Genomic DNA, 23,225 nt, shown 5'->3' on the forward strand with positions numbered 1-23,225 from the left:
TGAAGTCCTGATGTGCCTGGCACATTGTTATCTTTAAAGTTCTTTTGAAGAATACCAAAACATGAACAAGTTTGTCTGTATGAAAAATCATAGTTTTGGTCCATGATGTAATTTAGTCGTGCTAAAGTAGAAAATGCTCACGTTCCTGAGAATACATAGTAACTATCAATCCAGTAATTAAAAACTTTATTAACCCTTTAGATTTTCTTAAACTCATATGGGAAAGCACAAACATTTTTAAAAACCTCTAAAACTTTCATCTTAAAAAAATAGACTGATCATCAAATTAGACACCTAATTCAGTAATTTCACTGTTACTGTAATTCTTGCTATGTATTTAGGAGCATAAATATTCATGATCACTAGTGTACACTGAGATTGAAATTCACAACTACTACAAATCTGGTCTAATTTCACCATCGCTGAGTTTCATTTCCCAGGAGAATGACCTTTTAACACAGTCATCTTTAAAGTCCCCCAATGCCAAGAATTATTCCTGCCCTCATGGAAAGTATACGGCTGGTTAGATAAATGTACAGACATAAACCTGCTAGGAGCTGCACAGCATGGGCACGAGGTACGATGGAGGACACGCCGAGGCTGCTCTGGGAGGGCAGTGTTGACTCTGAGAAGGCCAGGATCTGTGGGGAGAGGAGCTAAGTGGGAAGTGGCAAATTATGCTCTAGACAGAATGCCACATGTGGGCTGTGTCAGTGGTGTTCAGTGGCTGTCCATAAGCGTGTGACCACTCTGCTGCTCACCTAATGAAGTGTCACTCCAGCCTCTATACTGGGCCCTCCTGCTGCAGACCACCTTCCCTTCCCCCGCTGCGGGGCCTCCTCCGTGGACTGCACTGCCTCCACTTAGCATGTGCCATCCCATTTTCCTCTTATTTTCCTTTGCAAATGCTATTTCCTTAGGAAAAATTCTTCCTTCCTAACTCCTGCTTGTCAAAATGTCACTACTATTCAAAGCGCTTCCCAAATGCCACTTCCTGCCTTAAGATTTTATTGATTTCTATTGTTTTTTCTTCCCGTGTCATTTTATATAGGGTTCTTTGGAGTGCATGTTCGTTTGTTTGTGTTTTGAGGCAGGGTCTCACTGTATGGCGCAGGCTGACCTCATATTCACAGCTGTCCTCCTGCCTCAGCCTCTAGAGGACTGAGATTACAGACATGTACCACCGTGCCCAGCCACTGATTTTTTTCAATTTCTTGAAAAAAAATTTCAAGTTTTTCAATTTCAATTTTTCTTATGAAAAATTTCCATCATATCAAAAAGTAGGAAGAATAGGACTGTGATGTGCCATACAAAAATTATTAAAATTTGAACAGTTTTATTTTCTTTTTTTGCTAAAACATTTGGAAGGAAACCCAGATGTCACATCACTTTGCCCTGTGTAACACAGGAAGTCTCTCAGAAAATATTGCACTGCCCCACAGTCACACTCCCACTGTCATACCCAGGAAAATTGCTCTTTTAGCATTACCTAATGTCTATTTCATAAATAGGCATCACAAATTAACTTTAAAATGCCCTTTCATACTGTCTGAATTAGGGACCATGTAGGATGTAAACATTGGAGGGGCCAGGGATATAGCTCAGTGGCATAAGCGCATGCCTGGCAAGTGCAAGGTCCCAAGTTTGATCCCCAGTACCCTCCCCCCAAAAAAACATTGGGGCTAGGGGTGTAGCTCAGTAGCACAGTGCCTGCCGAACAAGCATGAGGCCCTGAGTTCAATTCCTGTCTCAAAAAAAAAAAAAAAAGAAAAGAAAGAAAGAAAGAGAAAGAAAGACCAGAATGCCAACATTACATTTGGTTGTAAAGACATTTATGTTTTTAAAATCCAAAGCAGAACGTTCGTTCCTTTTCGGCCAAGGCGTGGACTTCTTTCAGAAAGCAAGTTAACTTGTCCCGTCAACTATCCCACCTTCTGGATTAACCTGTTTCCTTCCTGTGGCCTCTTTGAACTTCTTCTCTCTTCCGTTTCTTCTGTTCTCTCCGCCGAGCGCTTAGATACGTGCGGTGCTCTCTGTGTTCTGTCCTCATCGCATGCCTTCTGTGGTAGTGGCAGCTCCTACAGAGACGAGCCCAGGCCTGACCTCATGCGCCTTCTACATGGGATCTGGTGCATCGGATGAACTCAAACATATCATTAAATTGCAGCTTTCAGAAAGAGTTTGATTCTTTTGGAAGCCAAGATATGCAGCTTATTCTTCATCTGAAGAAATTTAGTTAGGCATCAAATGGCCGGAGCCATATTCTCAGTAGCATAAATCCCTTTTTCCTCATTTGCACTGAAAGAATTCCAGCCTAGCTTAAAGTGGCATTTTCTTATAGCAGAAAATGTTTATAATTCAGGGAATCATAAGACAGTTAGATGAAATTTCCAAGTCCTTCGGCCCATATAGATGTGATCTCCGAAATCAACTTAGTGTGCATTCGGCTTGAAAACTAGGTCACTAATCATCTTTGTGATCAGAACTGAATTGTGCTTAGTAGTTCAGAAATTAAACCGAATGGCTGACTATAAAAACACCATCGCACGCATGCTTTGTTGTTGATAACTACTGCAATCTGAGCCTTAATAACTGGGAGGGAGTGGAAGAAACTTCAAAAGGTTGCGTGATAAATGTTTTTGACAACGTGTCAGCTGAACATTAAACAGGATCTTTGTAAATCCTCTCATTTTAAGTGGTTTAAATGGAAAGTTTTAAACTTCTTCCTTCCTAAGTATGGGCTCCAGATACCACAGAATCCTAAGGTTAAAAAAAGAAAGCCACTTTCTCTGGCATACATGAGCTCCATCCCCTGGGTGAATGTGGGGCTGTGGGCAGTAGGCTCACCTAAGGGGCTCGGCCTCCTTACCCAGAACATGTTCTCTCTCAGCCTCTAGGAAAGCCCCATGGACTTACGGGGATGCTGGCCTTTACAAGCTGATACTACTGTGTAACAAGATGGTAGAAATCCTGATGAATAAAACGGAGAAGTAGCAATACTCCCCTCGCACCATTTCCAGATTGTCTCGCAATGAGTACAGTACACTACTGGTCCTCACATGGATACCAGGGCTGAGAGAACAGGGTAATACAAAAGAGTGTGTGTGTGTGTGTGTGTGTGCGCGCGCGCGTACACATTTAGTGTTTCAAAAGAAAACATACGAGGGGCCGGGGAGATGGCTCATTGGAATAAGTGCTTCCCTGGCAAGTGCAAGGGTCTGAGTTCAATCCTCAGTTCCACAAAAAAAAAAAAAAAAGAAAAGAAAACATATGAAATAAGAGCAGTTTCATCCCGTGTATTAGTTTCCTAGAGCTGCTGTAACTGTGAGCTACAAACATGTTGGCCTGACACAAAAATAATCTATTGTCTCACAGTTCCAAAGGCCAGGCCTCTGAAGCCCAGGCGTAGACCAACCTGAGCTCCCTCTGAAGGCTCTAAGAAAGTTTTTTTTTTTTTTTTTTTTTTGAATTTAGGACAGGGTCTCACTATGTAGATCAGAGTCATAGTGACCCTCCTGTTTTCAGCCTCCTAAGTGCTGGGATTACAGGCACGTGCCCCACAAGCCCAGTCTCAATCACCATCTCAGTGTGCCTGGGGGGGGGGCGGTGGTCTGTACGGCACACTGAGGATTGAACCCCAGCCAATGCATTTTGCCTAAGCAGGCACTTTAGTCCACTGAGCTATCTGGCCGGCCCTTGATAGAGTCATTTCTTGCCTCTTTTTGCTTCTTTGTTTCTTAGAAATTCTTAAGAGTTCCTTGGCTTCAGTGGAGTATCCCTCCAGTCTGTCTCTGTCATGAGTTAGCCAACATTGACCTGCATCTTCTCATCTTCTTGTGAGAAAAATCTGTCATCCTGGATGAAAGGTTTACTCTACTGCACCTGATTCTATCTGAGTGTATCTGAAAGGACTTTATCTCCATATAAGGTCCCAATCAGAGGTCCTAGGGGGTTCCAACATCTGAGTATCCTTTTATAGGTTATTGTTCAACCTGTAGCTGTTTTGGTACCACTCTGGTAGAGACGCCATTGTTGTCATTATCACCACTGAATCTGTGACGTAAAGAAGCTAACTCTTTTTCTTGTTTGCATACATTAAAAACTAAATACAGGATCTTTGTGCAGAAACAACTCCAAATACACTCAGCTGTTTATCTTTGACAAAGGAACCAAACACCTTCACTGGAAGACAGACAGCCTCGTTAATAAATGGTGCTGGGAAAATGGGCTTTCCACATGCCAGAGATGAAATCTAGAACCACATCTCTCACCATGCACTAATCAAGTCAAAAGGATCAAAGTCCTAAATGTTAAAATGGAAACAGTCTGTTGGAAAATAGGACAGGTCAAACTCTCAAAGACATAGGTTTAGGCAAAGACATTATGAACAAAATTCTGATAGTGCAGGAAATAATACAATGAGTCAGTAACTGGGATAATATCATATGAGAGCTTTTGCATAGCAAAAGAGATGACCACTGGAGTGAAGAGACGACTCACAGAATGGGCAAAAAGCTTTTACCAGCTGTTCCTGAAACAGAGGGCCAATATCTAGAAGATATAAGGAATTCAAATATATAATCGCCCCATTGAGAAACTCAATCCAAAAATGGGCATCTGAAATGAGTAGACACTCCTCAGATGAAAAAGTACAAGCAGCAAATATGTGAGAAAACTGTTTAGCATCACTGTTCATTCAAGAGATGCAAATCAAAACAACACTAAGATTCCATCTCTAGAAAGAATGAAACCATCAAGAAAGCAACCAACAGCAAATGAGCAAATGCTGGCAGTGCTGTGGGGGAAAAGGAGCCCTCTCCACCGTGGGAGAGCTGTGGACTGTGCTCCCATTGTGGAAATCAGTGGGGAGTCTTCCCAAACAACTAAAACTCAGGTTCCATCTGACCCAACCCTTGTCTTGTGGAGCATCTTCCAAAAAACTTAAAACCATCATACCAGAGTGATCTATGCACACCCACATTTACAGCAGCACAGTTTGTAAGAGCTAAATCTTGGAAATAACCCAAACGCCCATCAACAGTTGAATGGATTAAAAAAAGAAAAAGTGGTTTTTGTGTACCATGAGTACTGCTCTGCCATAAAGAAGGGTAGATAAGACACTTTGAGGTAAGTGGATATACCTTGAGACCATATTATTTTTTAATGAGAGAAAAAACAGTACATAATTTCAGAACAAGATGACTAGAGATCATATTCCTAAGGGAAATAAATTGGACACACATTTTCAAATATTGCATAGTTTCTCTTGTGTGAGAAACTCAAAGGGTAGATAAGGACCTACATGGAGGAGAGATATTAGGAAGTGGAAAGAAAATATCCAGTGGGAAGGGGAACAAGGGAGGAGGTAAGAGGGAAAGAAGGGAATAGAGATTTTTAAAAAGAATAGAGGAAAAACAATAGAAATAAAGTTTTGATACCACAGGAGAAGGGAAAAAGGATTCAAGGGAAGAGGGATGCAAATGGAAAAAATAATTAAGATATATTATGCACAGTTACAAATTCTCTTTGATGAGTGTGAACATTATGTATGTCAAAAGTGTACCCATACATTTTTGTTTATAAAACATACATTATACATACTTTTAAATTTATTCTTATTTATTTATTTTGGGGAGTATTTTAGGACAGGATCTACAGGGTCTCATAGCATAGATCGGACTCATAGTGATCCTCTTATTTACAGCCTCCCAAGTGCTGGGATTACAGGCGCACCACCACACCCCATCTGGATCACCATCTCAGCACACCAACAAGGCCCAGCCCCTGCATCTGCCTAAGCAGGCACTTTAATCCTCTGAGTTATTTGGCTGGCCACTTATTTTTTAAAAATCTTTTTATGTATTTATTTGGTAGAGTTTCGTACAGCTCAGACTTATAGTGATCCTCCTGTCTCAGCCTCCCCAGCACATGTATAATATATCTTAAGCAATATGTATTGTTTGTCCATAATGTATCCTTAAAGCAAGTCCAGAGCACTGTAGAGACTGGGGCCTTTTGCAGGACACATGTGCCAGCCTAGGCAGGAGAACACCATTCCAGATAAAACTAAGGGAAAGCTTGAAGGGTTGGGTGGGGCAAGGTTTGGTGCAGGGAAAGATGGAGGTCGAGAGGCCCGAGGGCAGGTGCTCCAGCACCATTCACTGCCTTGGGTCAAGCCAGCTGGTAGCATTTCCTCTCCCCAAGGTGGGTGGCCTTGGTCAATCCCTGGCAGGCTTGGCTGCTTCTTATAGAGTGATTCTTCTAGGGATCTTCTGAAAAAAAGTTGAGTATTTAAAGCCCCTGACACAATGCCTGTTACATGGGAACATACTGGCTCTCAAGAAGTTACTTGAACACACTGGAAAAGAAGTCAAGTGGCTTTGAGGGCAGCTAGTTGAGTCAGAGCTAGCTGAAGGAGTTGTCACCTTGACCCTGTAAGTAGGCAAGGTGGCAATCTTGAGGCATGGCATCCTGGCATGCAGGATACCACAACTCGCAGAGGTCTGGAGTGGTATATAAAAACAAGGACCCGGGCAGACATCGTTTCAAGAAGAAACTGAATAAAGTTAAGGGTAATTGCTGTGGGAAAGGGGCCCCAAGAAGGGCTGTGAGGGTCACACTTCACAGTGAGAATGGTTGACACTGATCAGCAGGACAGCTGAGAAGGAGGTGGGTTGAGGTGGGAAACTGGGAGTCCAGTCTACTCCACACCACTGTCTCAGGAATGCCCAAAGCTGACCTCCGTTCCTTAAACCTCTTCTCAGATCCAGAGCCCTCACCCCCTCACTAGGTCCCACAGTCTGTACCCAGCTCTGGGTCTCTGCACCTGGGCCTATCTTTGGTCCATCCAGGCTCAGCGTTCTTAGGGTACTGCGTGCCCACCAGCTGTGGCACAGTGGACTTCTCAGGGTTAGTGCATTCTTGCAGTCTGTAAGGTCCCATTGCTCAGGAGTTGCTGGTTGGTGCCTTCCTTACATAGAGCAGCACTTCACTGGGTATAAATACCATACTTCCATTTATTCGTCTTTTGGTGACATATAGGCTGCTTCCAAGATTGAGCTACCATGAACTGTGCTGGTATGAACGTAGGTATGCAGGTGTCACTGTGATAGAATGTCTTTAACTCTTTGGGAAAGATGCTCCACGGAGGAATAACTGGGTCAAGTGGAATTGCTGTTAGTGGGCTTGTGAGGAATCCCCATACTGATTTCCACCATGGCTGCACTAGCTTCTATCCTCCAGCAATGTGGAAGGGTTCACTTTTCCACACAGCCTCTCCAGCATTTATTATTTGATTTCTTTCCACACAGCCTCTCTGGCATTTATTATTTGATTTCTTGTTGAAACCCCTTCCTTCTGCAGCAAAGTGGAATCTCAGTGTTGTTCTCATTTGCATTTCTCTAATGGCCAGAGATGCTGAACATTTTTCCATGTGCATATTGGCCAGTTATACTTCTAAGAGGTGTCTATTCATTTCATTTGCCCACTTTTTCATTGTGGCTGTTCTTTGGAAGGGTCTAATTTTTTGAGTTCCTTATATATTCTAAATATTCATCCCCTGAAGAGTAGCTCAACGTTCTTTCTCATTCCTTAGGTTGTCTCTTTACTCCGTGAGTTCCCTTTGTTGTGCAGAAGCTTTTTAACTTGATATCCCATTTGTCGATTACTGATGTTATTTCTTGTGCAAGTGGGGTTCTACTCACAAAGTTATTGTTTTACGTATCTTATCTTCCAGCAGATTATTTCTGTTTTAATATTTAGATCTTTGATCTATGTTGATCTTAATTTAATACACAGTGAGATTTATGTCTAGATTCAGTCTTCCAATGTGGACAGCCAGTTTTCCTAGCACCATTTGTTAAAGAGGCTCTCCGACTTGTAGCATATGGCTTTACCCCCTTTGTCAACAATCACTTCACACTGAGTGCATCCGCAGTCCATTTTAAACACTATTATGGGGAATAACCCCTCCCTAAGGTGCCTGTACATTGCATAAATTGCAAGCGTACTAATAAAAAAATTATTACTCAAAAAAATCACATACCTGAATGTGTCGGTAGTTGTCTCTGTGTCTGTATTCTGTTCCCCTGATCTGCTTCCTGTTTTGTGCCAGTACTATGCTACTTTTATCAACATCTTCTACACAGAGGATTGTGTCATCTACAAATGATAATTTCCTTCTTCCTTTCCTGTATATGCCCCTTTTATTTCTATGCTTCATTGTTCTGTTTAATGTTTCAAGTACTACATTAAAGAGGAGAGGTAATAGTGGACATCTTTGTCTATTTCCTGATTTTAGAGACAAAGCTTTCAGCTTACCCCATTTGACATGATGTTGACTGTTAGTTTGCCATAAATGGCTTTTATCAGATTGAGATAAAGTCCTTTTGTGCCTATTATGTTCAGGGGTTTTATCAGGAACAAACAGGCTTTTCTCAAAGATTTGTCTGCATCTGTTGAGATAGATGATCATGTGATTTTTAATCAGTTAATGCAATGTGCTGTATTTATTGCTTTGCACATTGAACCATCCTTCCATCCTGAGGTGAAGCCCACTTGGTTATGATGGAGCAGTGTGCTCTTGACACAGAGTTTCCTGTATATTTTATGTTACACAGTATAGAAAGTATGCAGCAGTATTTATGATTATTATTATTATTATTCTAGTTTCCAACCATTTCTTACTGATACTTTGTCTCTGTTCAATTCCCAGCTCTTGACTCTCTGCCTGTGCCCTTTCACATGTGACCACCAGGCCACAGACACGTAGCCCTGGGCTGGGCTTCCTACCAAGCACTGAGCGGGCAGAGTGAGAGCTGTTCAGCCCCACAGATGCACCCATGTGTCTTACAGCCCTGTTCAGAGCCTCCAGTGTGCCTCACAGCCACCATTTTTCACACTGCTGCCTCCTGATCCTCTTAGGTGCTTTTGGGGTTCCTCATCACTTCAGGATGGTATCTACAGTCCTCCTGCAGGCTCTTCTGCATCGCCCAGACAGCCTTTCCTGGGTCAGCAGCCAGCCCATTGCCTTCTGAACACCTTGGAGGTCAAAGCCCCTTGCCTTTCTTCTACAGCTGACTCTGCACTGCATACTCCCCCCTCTTCCTGGCAGTCCCCAGCATATCCATTACCTCCTCAATGAGATATTTTCTGTCCAAACCACCCTCGCACAAATTGCTTTCCTCTCTGTTCATTCTCATGCTTGGTAAGACTTGTATATAGGGCTGTTTATGAAGTATCAAAATTATTTTCATATAAATATGTCATAGCTATTGTAGTAAATGCTTTTTGAGAGTAATTTGTATGCACAGAGCCTGCCCCATGCACAGAAATGTTTTTATTAATTTATGAAACTGATTAATTAGCCAAAGGAGACAGTAAATAGAGAAAAGAGTAGAAAAGAGTTTGAGAAGTACTCCCAACTAAAAGGGTAAAGAAAAAAAGGAGCAGGATGCATATGGGAATTGGGAGAAAGATAACCAGTTTTTTCCATGGAAGGAAAGGATTTCTGGAAAGAGAGGGCCCCAACAGTGTCCAATACAACAGAGAGATCCAGAAAAAAGATGTGGAAAATGCCACTAGATTGGCACTAGGGCCTGCAGAATATATGCCTCCTAAGTGCTAGAAGGAGTTAGCTGGTGGTGAAAAATTTGAGCAACAGAGTGAAAACATCAAAAACAAACAAACTTACAAAAGATGGGTGGGCATCTTCAAATATAAAAGCATCAAGGTCAAAAAGGCCACCAGTGTCTCATCTCCCTCCTCCCATCTAGCATACGGAAGGCAAGGAGCCCAGGCCTAGAAGGACAGCTGGTGAAGGCAGCCTGCCAGTGTGGGCACAGAGGGAGACTCAACCAAAAGGGAGATCTTGGCTGTGCCTGACTCTTGGAATTTGGAAAAAGGATGATAGATGTGCCCTCTTAAGAAAGCTAAAACAAGACCCCACTTCTGGTACTCAGTGGAACAGACTGGGTGAAGCCTGGGGAAAAGTCAGAGAAATACGGTTTCAGAGGGGGAAAAAGTCTGAAAAATTTTAGTGGGAATACCTAACTGGTTTTTGTTTTTGTTTTTGTTTTTATTTTTTATTTTTTGAGAACCAGGGATTGAACTCAGGTCCTTGTGCTTGCCAGGCAAGTGCTTATTCTACTGAGCCATCTCCCCAGCCCAACCTGTTTTAAATGAAAGATAACTTGATCTTTATAAAATTGGTTGGTGTTATCAGTCAGTACCTATTACTGTGGTATAAACAATACTTCAAGCATTGGAAAGATCACTTTAGAAAAATAGAGAGCAAGAGGGAAAGGCTTGTTCTTAGAAGGCTCATAGTTCTAACAAGGGGGAGAAATTCAGATGAAGTCACAATACAAGAGATATGCAAATATGCAAAGATATGCAAATATGTTCACATAGAGAAGACTTAAGGACTGAAAAACATTAGTTTCTTCCCACCTAGATTTGAAATGTTTCATGGAAGAAGTAAATTTGACATCAGTTTTCAGAGGGGAGAAATTTAGTTTGTTGGAGAAGATTTGGAATGATGCTGCAGGCACCACAGATCCCATGTGTGAATAATTACTTGTAAGAAAATTGAAACTTAAATGAATGACTTGTGAATCTCCCCTTTTTCCTGAGCTTCTTCACAGAGCATTAGCCCATGAGGATTTAATAATTTACACTTCTGTCCTACAGAGACAAAACTCCTGTTTGAGGAGTTATCCCACTGGCCAGATGAGGAAATTCATCTATGATTCTAAGAAATCCTGGCTGTGGTTCTTGAACAAAGATGCTAGACTTCTCCCACCCATGATAAGAGCTTCCTCACAAGTAAAGCTGCCTGAAGCATCAGGAGAGGAAATGTGCTCTGAACTTCCCGAGCAGAAATAGACTAGGCTTCTTTAGGAGATGTAGGTAGTGTCGGATGGCCCTCGGTGGGACAAGGCAAACACTAATGAAGTGTGCTGGGAGATTCCTGCCCCCTTAGATCATCAAAGTCTTGAAGTAACATCATTCCTTTTCCTGGAACTTCTCTGTGTTAAGACCAGGAAACAATAACTTTTTTTAAAAGTGCATTTTTAGGACTTTTGAAGGAAATCCTTTAGGAATTTTAAAGGACTGAAAATAGATGTGACAGAGTAGAAAAGAGAAAAAATAAAAACTTTCTTATTCTTTGAAGAAAATACTACTCTTATCTTATATATTGGCTGTGTTTTTGCCTTTTGTTTTGAATCAGTAGCCTTCTAACTCATACCCTAGTACAATTTCTCATGAAATGTGAGGTGTTCTAATAGCTATTAAAAGTTTTCACCTGAAAAGAATTTTGTCTTGTTTGAAAAGTAACATATGTATTGGGTTAAAATTCCCATAGATCTATTTTTTTTCACACCAGTATCACAAGAGAGACAGAATAATGAAAGGTTTTATTTTTTTAAGTGCTTATTTGGAATGTAGGGGAAAATGTAAAACCTGAATGTAAGCTGTGAAGGAAAAAAATTACACCATTGTGCTGTAAGCACATTTTGGCCCCTGCAGTCACCATGGCCCTGGCTTGCGGCACCTCTGTAGCATGAACCAGCTCTCTCCCACTATAGAACCACCAATAAAACAGTTTTTATGGTTTGTTATTCATCCTGGGTAGGTCTGAATGAAGAAATCACTTTAAAAGAAATCTTGAGTGGCATTTCAGCTGACAAAGTTCTTGTTACTTTTGTTAGTAGATTTAGCCTATTTAAAAATAATAATAAAACTGGAGCTATAGAAGGCTCTGCAAATAGCCAGTGAGACCACCCAGTAAAAAAGTCACAGCCTACTATTGTGTCACCTCCTAGGACTCCCCATTTTTATCTCCTGGTGTGGACGACAGGCCTGGTCTTCTCACTTTGTCCCAGTCATTTAAGATATGATGAAAAATAAGCTCATAAATCTGACATGTAAAGCACATTTTTATTGCTTATATTTGTATTTTACCTTACCTTTCAGTTAACAGTACTAGAAAGAAAAATCTTTATCATTCCCATGATAATTTACATGTCAAAGATAATTTATTCATCAAAAATATTATCAGCACCATTTGTAGACTAAAATTGGAATAATACTGTTTAAACAAATGTGGGCATTACTAGCAAGGCAATTAAAGTTTAAATGAAACTCACCCTTCTTTCACCTTTATAATTAGTGACCCTTCACTGAAGTCACAGATTAGGTATGATTTTCTTTTGATGGATCAACTAACTAGTGGAGGATGAATTTATGGCAAGATTTTATAACCTTAACAGATTTTGTGGTGCAAATTTTTAAGTTACATGTTTTAAATGGAAAATAAACAATTACCATCAAAAACTAAAAACCTTGAATTTTACAACATATAAATTTTACCTCAATGAAAATAAACTGCCCCTTCCCAGTTATCTTGTCCTTCGGTCGAACTATGAACATCCCCCTCCCTGCTTTCTACATGCCCTGAATGCTTCTGAGGGACTCTTCCTACACTCCTCCTACCTGTTGGATGACAAGTAAATCATCAGTGTACTCCAGAGAAAGACAGTAAATTCAAGTCTCGTGAAAGGAAGTCTGTGATGACTTCATCTTTTTAAAGGGAGAAAACTTGAAAAGCTTTCTTGCTTTCCTGTTTATTATGGAAACTTTCAAACAGCCCAAAAGCAGGGAGAGGCGTCCCCACGAGCTCGCCCCCACCCATCCTTCCACTTCCACGGTCTGCACAGTTCACCGGAGTGGCTTCCTGTGGCAGCTTCGGTAGTAGAAACGCGCGCCCTCTCTCTTCCTTTTCTCCTATTAGCCTCCTCAGCTGTGCAGGACGTACAGCTGACGCGGCCCTCTCTGCTTCAGCCGGCAGCAGCGCCTCATCTGCTGTCTTGCTGCAGGCCACGGGCTTCTGCTAAAGCCCCTGCATCTCCGACCTTGCTGACCCCAGCTTCCACTTACATAGGGCAAACCTTTAGTTCACATTGCTCTTGCTTTTGTGTGGCTTAATCTAGTTCTTTAACAGAGCACTCTACCATTCCTGGTACCCGTCGGGATTGCATGTAGACAAGTCTAGAGGAGAGAACCAAGCAGGGGATCCACTGACACTGCCCCCAACTCAGGGCAGACCCAGAAAAGTGCCCGGGGGTGGGCCTCGTGCTGATTCGTGATGTAGCCCAACGAGCATTTTGCCCAGATTTAGCAACCCGGAGTAAGGCAGAGGAGTCGAACAGCTCAACTGGGAAGTGAGGGAAGCTGGTTTGACATTTCAGAAGGCAGAGATGGCATGAAGCATAAGGCAGTTTGCCTCTGGAGTCACGTTGCTGGGACAGCACTTCCAGGAGCAGCTGATTTGGGGGAGGGTGACTTGCACTGCTGATGATTCTGTTTTGACTTGCAAGTGGATTCTTCCAAATTCACATAACTGAGGTTTTGTTGAGGACAGGAAAGAGTTTTCAAATGTATCCTCTAGGGAGAACCTGAAGCACAGACGCTTTAGGTGGTGAGGGGCAGACACGTTGACATGCTGAGCCAGTCAGTAAGATGGCACAGGAACAGCTGTTGGTGCCCCACGTGGCGAGCTAAGAGGTTGGCCAGAGGCAAGCGCAGAACTCTCTAGAAGGCTACCAGTTAGAGCAGAATACCAAGTCTGAAAGCCTCTCTCTGGTAAATGTCTCCTACACTGGGGATGTTATGGTTGTATTTCTTAATCATTGTAATACAATATTTCTTTTCCAATGAAGTGTTTCTTTATTCAATAACTTTTTAACTACTTTATAGTTGCAATAAACTTCTTACTTACTCATTATTAAAAGGCATGTATCTGCTATCACTTTATGCTTGTTAATTAATTTGGAACCACAAGAAACTTCAGCTTTTTATAAAACTATGTGTAATTCCACATTAGTGTGGTTTTACAAGTTCGGGAATGCCTTACCCTGAATTATGTTTTCAAATTTTGTGAAAACTGAGTTAATTACTATATTCTTTTTTCCCCAAGCCAACAGAACGAGCCTAATTGTGTCACAGGTGCCATTCGAGGGCCACATTAGCTGCCAGGTCCTTTTCCTCAGCCCAAAGAGCCATGTAAAGCCTTTTACACTTTAATTTTCTCTATTACATTTACATTGTAAATCAACAAAATCAACAAATCAAATTACCCTATAACTGTCTCCCCATTAAAGAATGTGGTATACCCTCATTGTTCTTGCAGAGTTTATTATGCCGTTTGTATTTTTCTTCTGGGAAGCAGCATTCTTTTTTTCCCAGCCAACACAAAGCACCCTGAAAGTCAGCAATGGGGAAGCTCTGCAGCCCTGTGCCGAGCTGACTCCCGGGACGTCTGAAGGCAACCGCGGGGCGAGAGCTGTCTCTGCGGTGATGGTACCAGCACAGCAGAGCTAAGGGGTGAGGGATCACTTGGCAGGCACACAGCTTAAGGCCTCGACTTGGGCTTGGGTTTCTATTCTTGATATCTTATTGGGCATTCCATTCTTCAGTTATCTTGTGCATTTCTCGGGGATAAACTAAAAGTTGCGATGACGTATATGGTAGGGAAAGGTGTCACATTTAATGTCTTTTTAAAAAATAGACTGTAACTTAAAAGAAAGTTGACCCCAGGTTGTATTGGTCAGGTAGTTGTGGTCATTTTTACAAAAGCTTCATGTCAAATTTTGCGGTTGGAACTTTAATAACATAATATTTTAGACTGTAAACCCAGGAAGAGCTATCATTATAAACCATCGTTTTACTTTCATGTAATACCCTTTTTAAAAAGTGAAATATTATTTGATTATCTTTCCATTTTTACACTGATTTTAAGTAGATAATAAAAGTAATTTCAAAACTACTTTCTCTGACTAATCTTAAAAAGATCACATTGTACATTTAACTGAGTGAATTTTTAAGTGCTATTGTTTGAAAAGCCAATGTAATTTGAATTCTGTTTTGATAATATTGATGAAGTGTGGTAGACTTAATAGTCTTTTCACCATATCGAGGCCAGAGGACAGAGCAGATCTGATTACGCTGCACTGTCTTCTTTGAAAATGCCTTCTAGGTAGATTGCCCTCGTGCTGACTTTTCAATTGTGTCCCACCTGTGGGACTCTCGCAGCTCCCCGAGTTTCCTCCTCCTCGTCTGCCTGGCCTGAGGTGTGGGCATCACAGGGCAGGTTGGAGGACTCTCCCATGTGCCCTGTCTGGGAGGCCCAGGCCCCTGCCGTCCCACCTTCGCAGCAGCCTTGGGGACAGGCTGCCGTAACAGAACGCTCTAGGATGGGAGCTGTACGCACCGCGCCTTCCCTGCGTAGCTCTGGGGGCTGGGACTTGCAGGATCGAGGTACTGGCAGCTGCCCCGTCTGGTGAGGCCTGATTCCTGGCCAGGTGGCTGCCTTTCACTGTGTCCTCATATAGGAGAAGAGGCAGAGCCCTCTCTCGGGCCCCTGTTCTGAGGGCTCTAATCCTGTTCCTGAGGGCTGTCTTCCACAGCTCTCTTCATATCATCCTGGAGGGGTTAAGGGTTCCTCCACTGAATCTGGGGATATGAAGATACTGGCCATCACAGTAGCTTCTGCCTGAGGTCCTACCAGCTCTTCTACCCAACGTGGCAAAAGCCATGCCTCCCCCGCCGCTCTGCCTTGCCATACACTGCTCTTTCTGCTTTCGGGCACTCGGCGTCCAGGCCTCATGGCATCGAGCCCCCTTTTCCCTAAACTCATGCTGCTCTATGCCCTCTGCCCTTCTCCACACCCACCACCCTCACTCAAGCCCTCCTTGTATTTGAACTTCTCTTTGGCAGCAGCCTCCTCTCTCAACCCCTTGACTTCGCTGCTCAGAATTAGTTCTCCAGGATTCAAGGGAAAAGCACCGTGGGACCTGCGGAGAACCAAAAGCTGCTGGAAAATGGGGGGAACGTTGGCTGCTGGCTTTGGAGTCTAGAAAGAGACAAGTAGTGATGGAGTTGAGTGCAGGAGAGTATGGCTGGGGCTGGTGGTTGCAGCGCAGGACCCAGGGGGCTGACTGTGGGTTCTCCCGGTCTGCTGGGGAGGGAGGCGGATAGCATGAGGAAGGAACCAGGATTTTGTGTAAGGCAAAGGAAGTGTACTTTTCCTTTTTTCCTTTTTTTTTTCTGTTGTGTATAGCAGAAACCAAATAGCATATTATTATCAGTAATAATTGGGTTTTTTTTAACTTTATTTTTTTTAAATATTTTTAAACATTTATTTATTTAGTGTGTGTGTGTGTGTGTGTGTGTGGCCAGCTCAGCCCACCAGGGGGCGAGGCTGGCTGGCATGTGGTGCTGGGGGATCGAACCATGGTCCCTGTGCTTTGCCAAGCTTGTTCCATGTAGGTGCTTTAGACCACTGAGCCATCTCACCAGCCCCAGTAATAATTGTTTATGTGTGCATATAAGATAGCTACAGATATTTTGAAAATACATTTGTGTATTCTTTTAGAATGCTTAATAACATTTACACAACCATGTCGTGTGAAGAGCAGCCGGAAGCCCTGACGATTGAAGGTGATGTCCTCGGGGAAGAGGCTTGGATACTTCGGAGTTCCTCCATAGCCATGAATGCAGAGCCACCCGGGCATCAGGCGCAGCGCTGATGGCTCCAGGCTTGTGCGATACAGCAGCTGGCCCTGAGCTGCAGTTGTCTGGTCCTGGCAGACACGTAAATTAATTCTCTTCAACACCAGGTGGACAGCAGCCCAAGGAGTCTTAGCTATGGCTCAGGTCAAGGAGACGGCGCCACTGAGCTGGATATATGGGATGAGGAATGAGAAAGAGGTGGCGTGGGGTGGCCGGGCATGTGCGTGTGAAGTAAGAGAAGTGTTAAAGTTCCAGGCCACTGCCTCACATGGGCCGTGTGGACCTGAGCAAGCTGTGTCGCCACACGGAGCCTGAGTGGTCTCTGCTCTGACACGACTGAAGTAGTAACCGCTGCACAGAATTGTAGCGAGGGTTAAAAACAAAATCCAACCCATCTCCCGCTAGTCCTGGTATAACAACCACTTCTGCTCACATGGCTTTGGCTGTGCCTGTTGACAATGGTCCTTGTATGCTTTGATGAGAAGTGGAGCTACATCTCAGGGACACTGGAGAGTGGCTTAGGTGCTTCTGGGGTGAGGGGACAACATGATTAGGTTTATGTTTAAGAAGACCACACTGACAACAATATGAGAATGGATTAGAGAACAAGAAAAAGCAGAAACAGGGCTACTGGACTCTTTTGGAATATTTTGCCGAGTTTACACACCTATAATATTCAGATAACGGAACTTAACAAAAAACCGTATACAGATGAATGTCCATTTTGTATCTGTGTATTCAAAGTGCTTAGGATAGATATATAGTTACATTCTCTTAATGAATAGAGGAATTTGTTCTAATGGTGTTTGTAAATAGGATATCATGTCCGCATCTTGTACAGCAATTAACCACTAGGAAGAATGTATGCAATGTGTTAATTATTGAAACTGTCCTACCAATTTGATTTGAAACTGTCTCATTGCTACTTGTTTATCAATAAAATTATGAGGAAAAAATAAATAAATAAATGAAAAAGAAAAAGCAGAAACATAAAAACATGCATAAGTATTCTTCCCGACACACTCACCTTTATTTTCCACAATTAATCCACAAAGAAAGCTAAATTCCCACAGATTGGTGGTATCCTTCATGCTTCTCGATCAACAAGCATAGGATCAGCTGCACTCAACTCTTGGAAACATACCGTGAAACAACATTAGAGACACATGAAGAATTTAAGAGATTTTTTTCAAGTTCCTTCTCCAGCCTGCCAAATTGCAGGTTTATAATCAGGTTAAATATCAGAGAGACACAGCAGCACCTGAGATCATTCTCACATCACCTTACTTTTTAAGTTAGAAGTTCTTGGGCTGAGGTCTCTCCATGGATGAGCTTTAGGTTATTGATGAACTTGGGAAAAACATAAGTATGTGTTTTCTTCCCTTTGGGGAAATGACCACATACCTGTTATCAACTGCACTGAGATATTTAGAACCTCTGAAAAGGTTAAGAATCATTAGAGCTAGCTAGCTAGACAGACAGATGGATGGACAGACAGACAAGACTGGCCTCGCATGGCCAGAATTTTCAGTGAGTACTGACTGAGACAGTGAGTGCAAACTCTAGGCTCTTAACCTCTGTGTCTCTACTTGGCTATTTCAGCCTTTCATCTCAGGCTGAGTCCCGGCACTTCTCTCAGAACACCTGCCCCACCTCGCCACAAGCCAGATGCAGCCTCTGAGATGCTCGGGCTGTGCAGCTGTCCTTTCTCCTGCCGTGCATTCACTGCCTTGGGTTGTCACCTGTACCTGCACCCAAAACCTGGCACCTCGCGCACCACCTGCTACCACCCTCACCCTGTTTTCCATGGCTCCTTTTCCAGTGGATTGCAGCAGCCTCTACCCTGCCCCCCTGCATCTGCCCGGCCCCACCTCAGCCTATAGCCAAGGCAGGACCTGCCCGCAGCCTCTCAAGAGCATCCCCGTGTGCCTCTGAGGACAGTCTGGAGTCCTGAACTCATCTATGATACTCTCAGAGGCCTGATGTGCCTTTGGTCGGCCAGGTCCCAGACTCTACTCTCTGCTGCCCACCAAATGGGCTTCTGTAGTTCCTCAAGGTGTTCATGGGTGCAGCTTCTGCTGCCTGTGAGGCTGTCCTGTGGACGTCCACGTGGCCCTACTTCCTTTCTGGTCTTTGTTCAGTTAGGCCTTCTCAGGGCATTGGTGTAAAACTACAGCAGCCTCCCCACCTGCTCCAGAATTTGTCCTTCTCTATTCTAGTTTTCTTCTGCACATGGCACCGATTATGTTGCACTTATTGTTTGTTTATAGCCTCTTCTCCTGAGAGTGGGAGGTTTGTATATGCTATATCTGGAGTACCTGTTGCAAGCTCGACAGGAACACAAAAATGCTGACTATGAACTTTATTTTGAGAGTTTATTTGGCATTATTGCTGCTGTGTTTTCGAATGTCCTGCTTATAAGTTTCCAATTTTTATTTCTATAATTACATAGGATTATTGCAATGGATCCTGTTCTTTTCTAGTTCACTTTTTACATAAAATAGTAATGGATGGAATAAGTATTGATCTTTATGGCTTCTAATTCCCCCATGAGTTGCTTGGTGACTGAAAGTTCATTTCAACCCACTTCTTACAGATTCTTCGAATTCCATACCATCTTCTCCATCTTAATGAGATTCTTTTAAGATTCCTGTAATTTGATAGTTTCGTAATTTTGAAAACTGCTATATTGGTCAGACATTATAATTCCTATTTGTTACAATGTGTTTCAATAAGCCTACCTTGAAAATGTACTGATAAGGCTATTTTAATTAGAAATAGCTTTATGATTTACTACATGGTTGTGGTTCTACACCGGGCAAATGAAAGACTTTTATAATATGAATTGATACCTGCTAATTTGTCTGCTTTCTAAGTTGAATTTTTTTATCCTAAATATTCCTAAGGCAGCAAGCATCTGGGCCTAACTCACAGAAGCCTAGATTTGTTTGCCCAAACTCTTTGACACAACATTAATAAACTGGGGCTCTGAGACCTTTTTCATACTCGTTCATGTAGTAAAACTTTTTTTCAAGTGTGCTAATTTTTAATGTTCCTGTGTTTATTTTGTGCTGTTTCAGGTTTTACAAGATGAACTAGAAACCCGCTCTAATCAGGTGCGATGTGTAGAGAAAAAGCTACAGCACAAAGAACTGGAGTCACAGGAGCAGGTAGGCTCCCCTCCCTCTGTGATGTCTCAGTACGTTTTCCTCTGTAGGTCTGGAGCTTATGAATTCTCCTGTGCCAGCTGGGACCCTTTGACTACAAGTAACAAAACCCCTTGCCATGGTTGGTGCAAACAATAAAAGAACCTATTACCTCACAGGACAGCAAGTGTGGAGGCAGGCCAGGCTGTGTCTCTGGCTGCAAGGGTCTAGTTGCTCTACCCGTGCTGTCCTTGTTCTGAAAGCAATGCCAGGAAGGCTACAGAGGCAGAAAGGCATCTCCGTCCAGCGAGTGAAGAGGCCTTTCCTGGGCCGTCATGCCCACTTCCCTTCACTTCTCATTGGCAGAACATGCTCAGCCTGGCATGCCCAATCCCCAGCGGGAGAATGTAGAGAACCAGAACCAGCACAGGCCAATCAGAACCCTGCTAGCGAGAGAGTCAGGTGGAGAGGAAACCTAGAGGAAACAAGAGAGGAAATGCACATAGGAAGTATACCCAACGGTGTGTCGCTGTGTCATCATTTAGAAATAAATGGAATTATTTAACTTCGAGTCATAAGTCATATTTCTTTTGAATTCATTTTCTCCCCTTTCTTTCCATTCTGTTAATAAATAAATGTAACATAACCCAGGATAATGTGGCTATAACAATAGTTAATGTTCTATTTTATTTTCACATGACAGGATTTTATTTTCACTCAGCTCTCTGGTTATACTGAATTATTCCAAGTGTTAATTTCGACAATTTGAAGGAAAAAGTTAACAATGTGTCAATAGAAAGCATGATTCTTAACGAAACCTTTTTCAGATGTCTTTTTCTCAGCCTTCGGGTATGGCATCACTAACTTTCTCCCAGGTGCCCCCAAACTATCGTGTACAAAGCCCACCAAAGGAGTGGTCAGGTGTTTAGATTTTGGTCGTCTCATATCAGTACAGGATTGTCAGATTAGGTCACTTTGACTTCTTAGGAAGAATAAACACTGAAATATAGCTATTAAGGAAGCTCTGTAGATGTTCCTCTCTGGAGATGTCTACAAGCACGTCCCCATGGAGGGCAGAAGTCTTCCAGGTGTGGTAATACACATCTGCACCCCCAGCACTCAGGAGACTGAGGCAGGAGGACTTCAGGCTCCAGCCCAACAGTTCATTGACTTAGGGAGGCCCTGTCTCAAACTGTAGAACTTTTAAAAGGGACAGGAATGTAGCTCACTGTGCAGGCCTTAGGTTTAATTGCCAAAGCTGTGAAAGGCAAAAGTAAGACCAGATAGATGCTGGGTGTTAATACTTATTGACAGTCCGGTGAGATAGCTCACCGGACTAAGCGCCTGCTCAGGCTAGCTTAGGGATTGGGGTTCGATCCCCAGCACCACATGCTATACCAGCCCCACTTCCAGGGCATGCTGTGCTGGCCACTGAGACTGGCTATGGCCGTGCATGCCTATAGGAATGCTGAGTCCGAGCTGCATAGGGAGACCCTGTACCAAACACACTTTTAAAAACATAGTGAATTATGCAGTTTACAAATATTTATTCACACTGTGTTCTGAGTTTTGTCTTTTTTCTAAGTTTTGTAGTTTCATCATTTACACTAAGTATACGATCCATTTTGAGTTATTTTTATATAAAGATGTGAGATTTAAAACTTACTGAGGGGCCGGCGATATGGCTCAGTAGGATAAGCGCTTGACTGGCAAACTCAAGTATCTGAGTTCAATCCCTGGTTCCACAAAAAAAAAAAAACCCTTACTGAGTTGACTTCACATCCTGTAATTCCTTCCTACTAGCTAATATATATAATATATACCCTGTATAATATATCTCACATATATAACTTGCATACGCATATATACATATATATTATATAGTATTGGCATCGGACAGTCAACAATACGATAGCAAAGTAGAAATACTAAGATGAAAAAGGTAGCAGCCATGCTCTGCCAAGTGCCTACAAGATGACACTGTACCCGAAATGTCACACGTATTATTCACTGCATTCTCACAATGATTGTGTAAGGTTAGCGCTGAACCCCAGCATGGTTACATCACTCATGCAGGACCCCACAGCCAGAAAGCAGTAGAGATGTATCTGATCCAAGTTTATCTGAATCCCAAACCTTTACTACTTTCACGACAGTTTGAAGTTATATTTCTAGTTAATAAAACAAACTTGTGGCAGAAGTGGGGAAAGTGAGCTTATTAAAGATGACAGGATGACAGGAAGACAAACACTGTTCCAAGTGCCTGCCTGGTATGGTAGCAAATGCTGTTGCTCTTCCGCAGCAAAAAAAAAAAAAAAGTCCAGGAGCAGAGGAAGCACCGGCAGAGCAGATTTGGCCACAGGTGAAAGCAGCCCCTCCAACAGGAGCGTGGTGCGGTGCGGTGGACGCGCGTGGGTCTCGCTGTCACTAAAGCTCAACAGAGCTCCATTCCCCAGCAAGGGTCAAGGACACTTGCGACTCAAAGCGGAAAAAAAAGACAAACTTCTTAAAAGCAGGAAGCGGTGCTCCCTGGAGCACCAGGACTTCTCCTGTTTGTGGTAAAATATGACTTTAGGTAAAACTTTGTTGACATCACTTTAATTCATGGCAGAACTTCACACAGAAAATTCCATAATATATTGAGTGGGGAAATTAAGAAATCCCAAATGAACAATAGGGAAGGATTCAGGAACTACTTTCAATCTTCTTTTATTGACTTCTTTTTGATCATCAAAGTTACTTTCATCTTTGTAGTGACAATAGCTTTTTAGACTATTTCTTACTCTAATTCCTGATATCTCCTATTAGCTACAGTTTACCAAAGAAATGTCAGGAAATACCCATGGGTAAAGCTGACTGTTTCATAATCTTTGCAACCATGAGCTGTTGGGTGCTTTCCACAAAGTCCTAGGTTGTAGCTAGAAAGAAAAAATGCCAGTTCTAGCAACAAAACTGAGTAGCAAATAATAAACCCCTATTAAGTACTACTCATCTATACTTACATTAGTGTAATCCTATTTGAGACCTGTAAGGGCCGGGGAGATGGCTTAGTAGAATAAGCGCTTCCCTGGCAAGCGCAAGGGCCTGAGTTCAATCCCTGGTTCCGCAACAAAACAAGAAAAATACAGTGAGATCTTGTCTCAAATAAAACCAAAAAGTCAATTAGATCTATACTCCCCTTTTAGTTTGTGATACGAATAGAAGTAGTCAAAAATCATTAGGGTTACCGTCATCATCTTTATTTGGATTTTATGCTAACACTAAAGTTGAATTTGGAGTCTTGCACCAACTAGGTAAGCACCATACCCCTGAACTATAATCCCGGCCCTTTTAATTTTTTACCTTGATCCAAGGTCTTATTAGGTTGCCCAGGATGAATCTGAAACTTGGTCCTCCTGCCTCATCCCAAGGAGCTTGGATTGCAGGCCTGTGTCACTGTAACCAGCCTCATGAGCCTTAGCGTGGATTGCAGGCCTGTGTCACTGTAACCAGCCTCATGAGCCCTAG

General features: G+C 42.6%; 1 protein-coding gene across 5 annotated transcripts in view; it reads left to right on the forward strand.

Annotated features, from left to right (window-relative positions):
• Cep112 (centrosomal protein 112) overlaps positions 1–23,225 on the forward strand; it is a 722,997-nt gene that overhangs the window by 652,127 nt on the left and 47,645 nt on the right. For all 5 annotated transcript variants that reach the window (XM_012514508.2, XM_023714104.1, XM_023714105.1 and 2 more), the window contains one exon: positions 19,653–19,742. In XM_012514508.2, coding sequence (XP_012369962.1) covers positions 19,653–19,742 — 90 coding nt within the window. The remainder of the gene's footprint in view (positions 1–19,652; positions 19,743–23,225) is intronic.

Source organism: Octodon degus, unplaced genomic scaffold (genome assembly GCF_000260255.1).
Source record: "Octodon degus isolate 3935 unplaced genomic scaffold, OctDeg1.0 scaffold00033, whole genome shotgun sequence".
Classification (NCBI taxonomy): Eukaryota; Metazoa; Chordata; class Mammalia; order Rodentia; family Octodontidae; genus Octodon; species Octodon degus.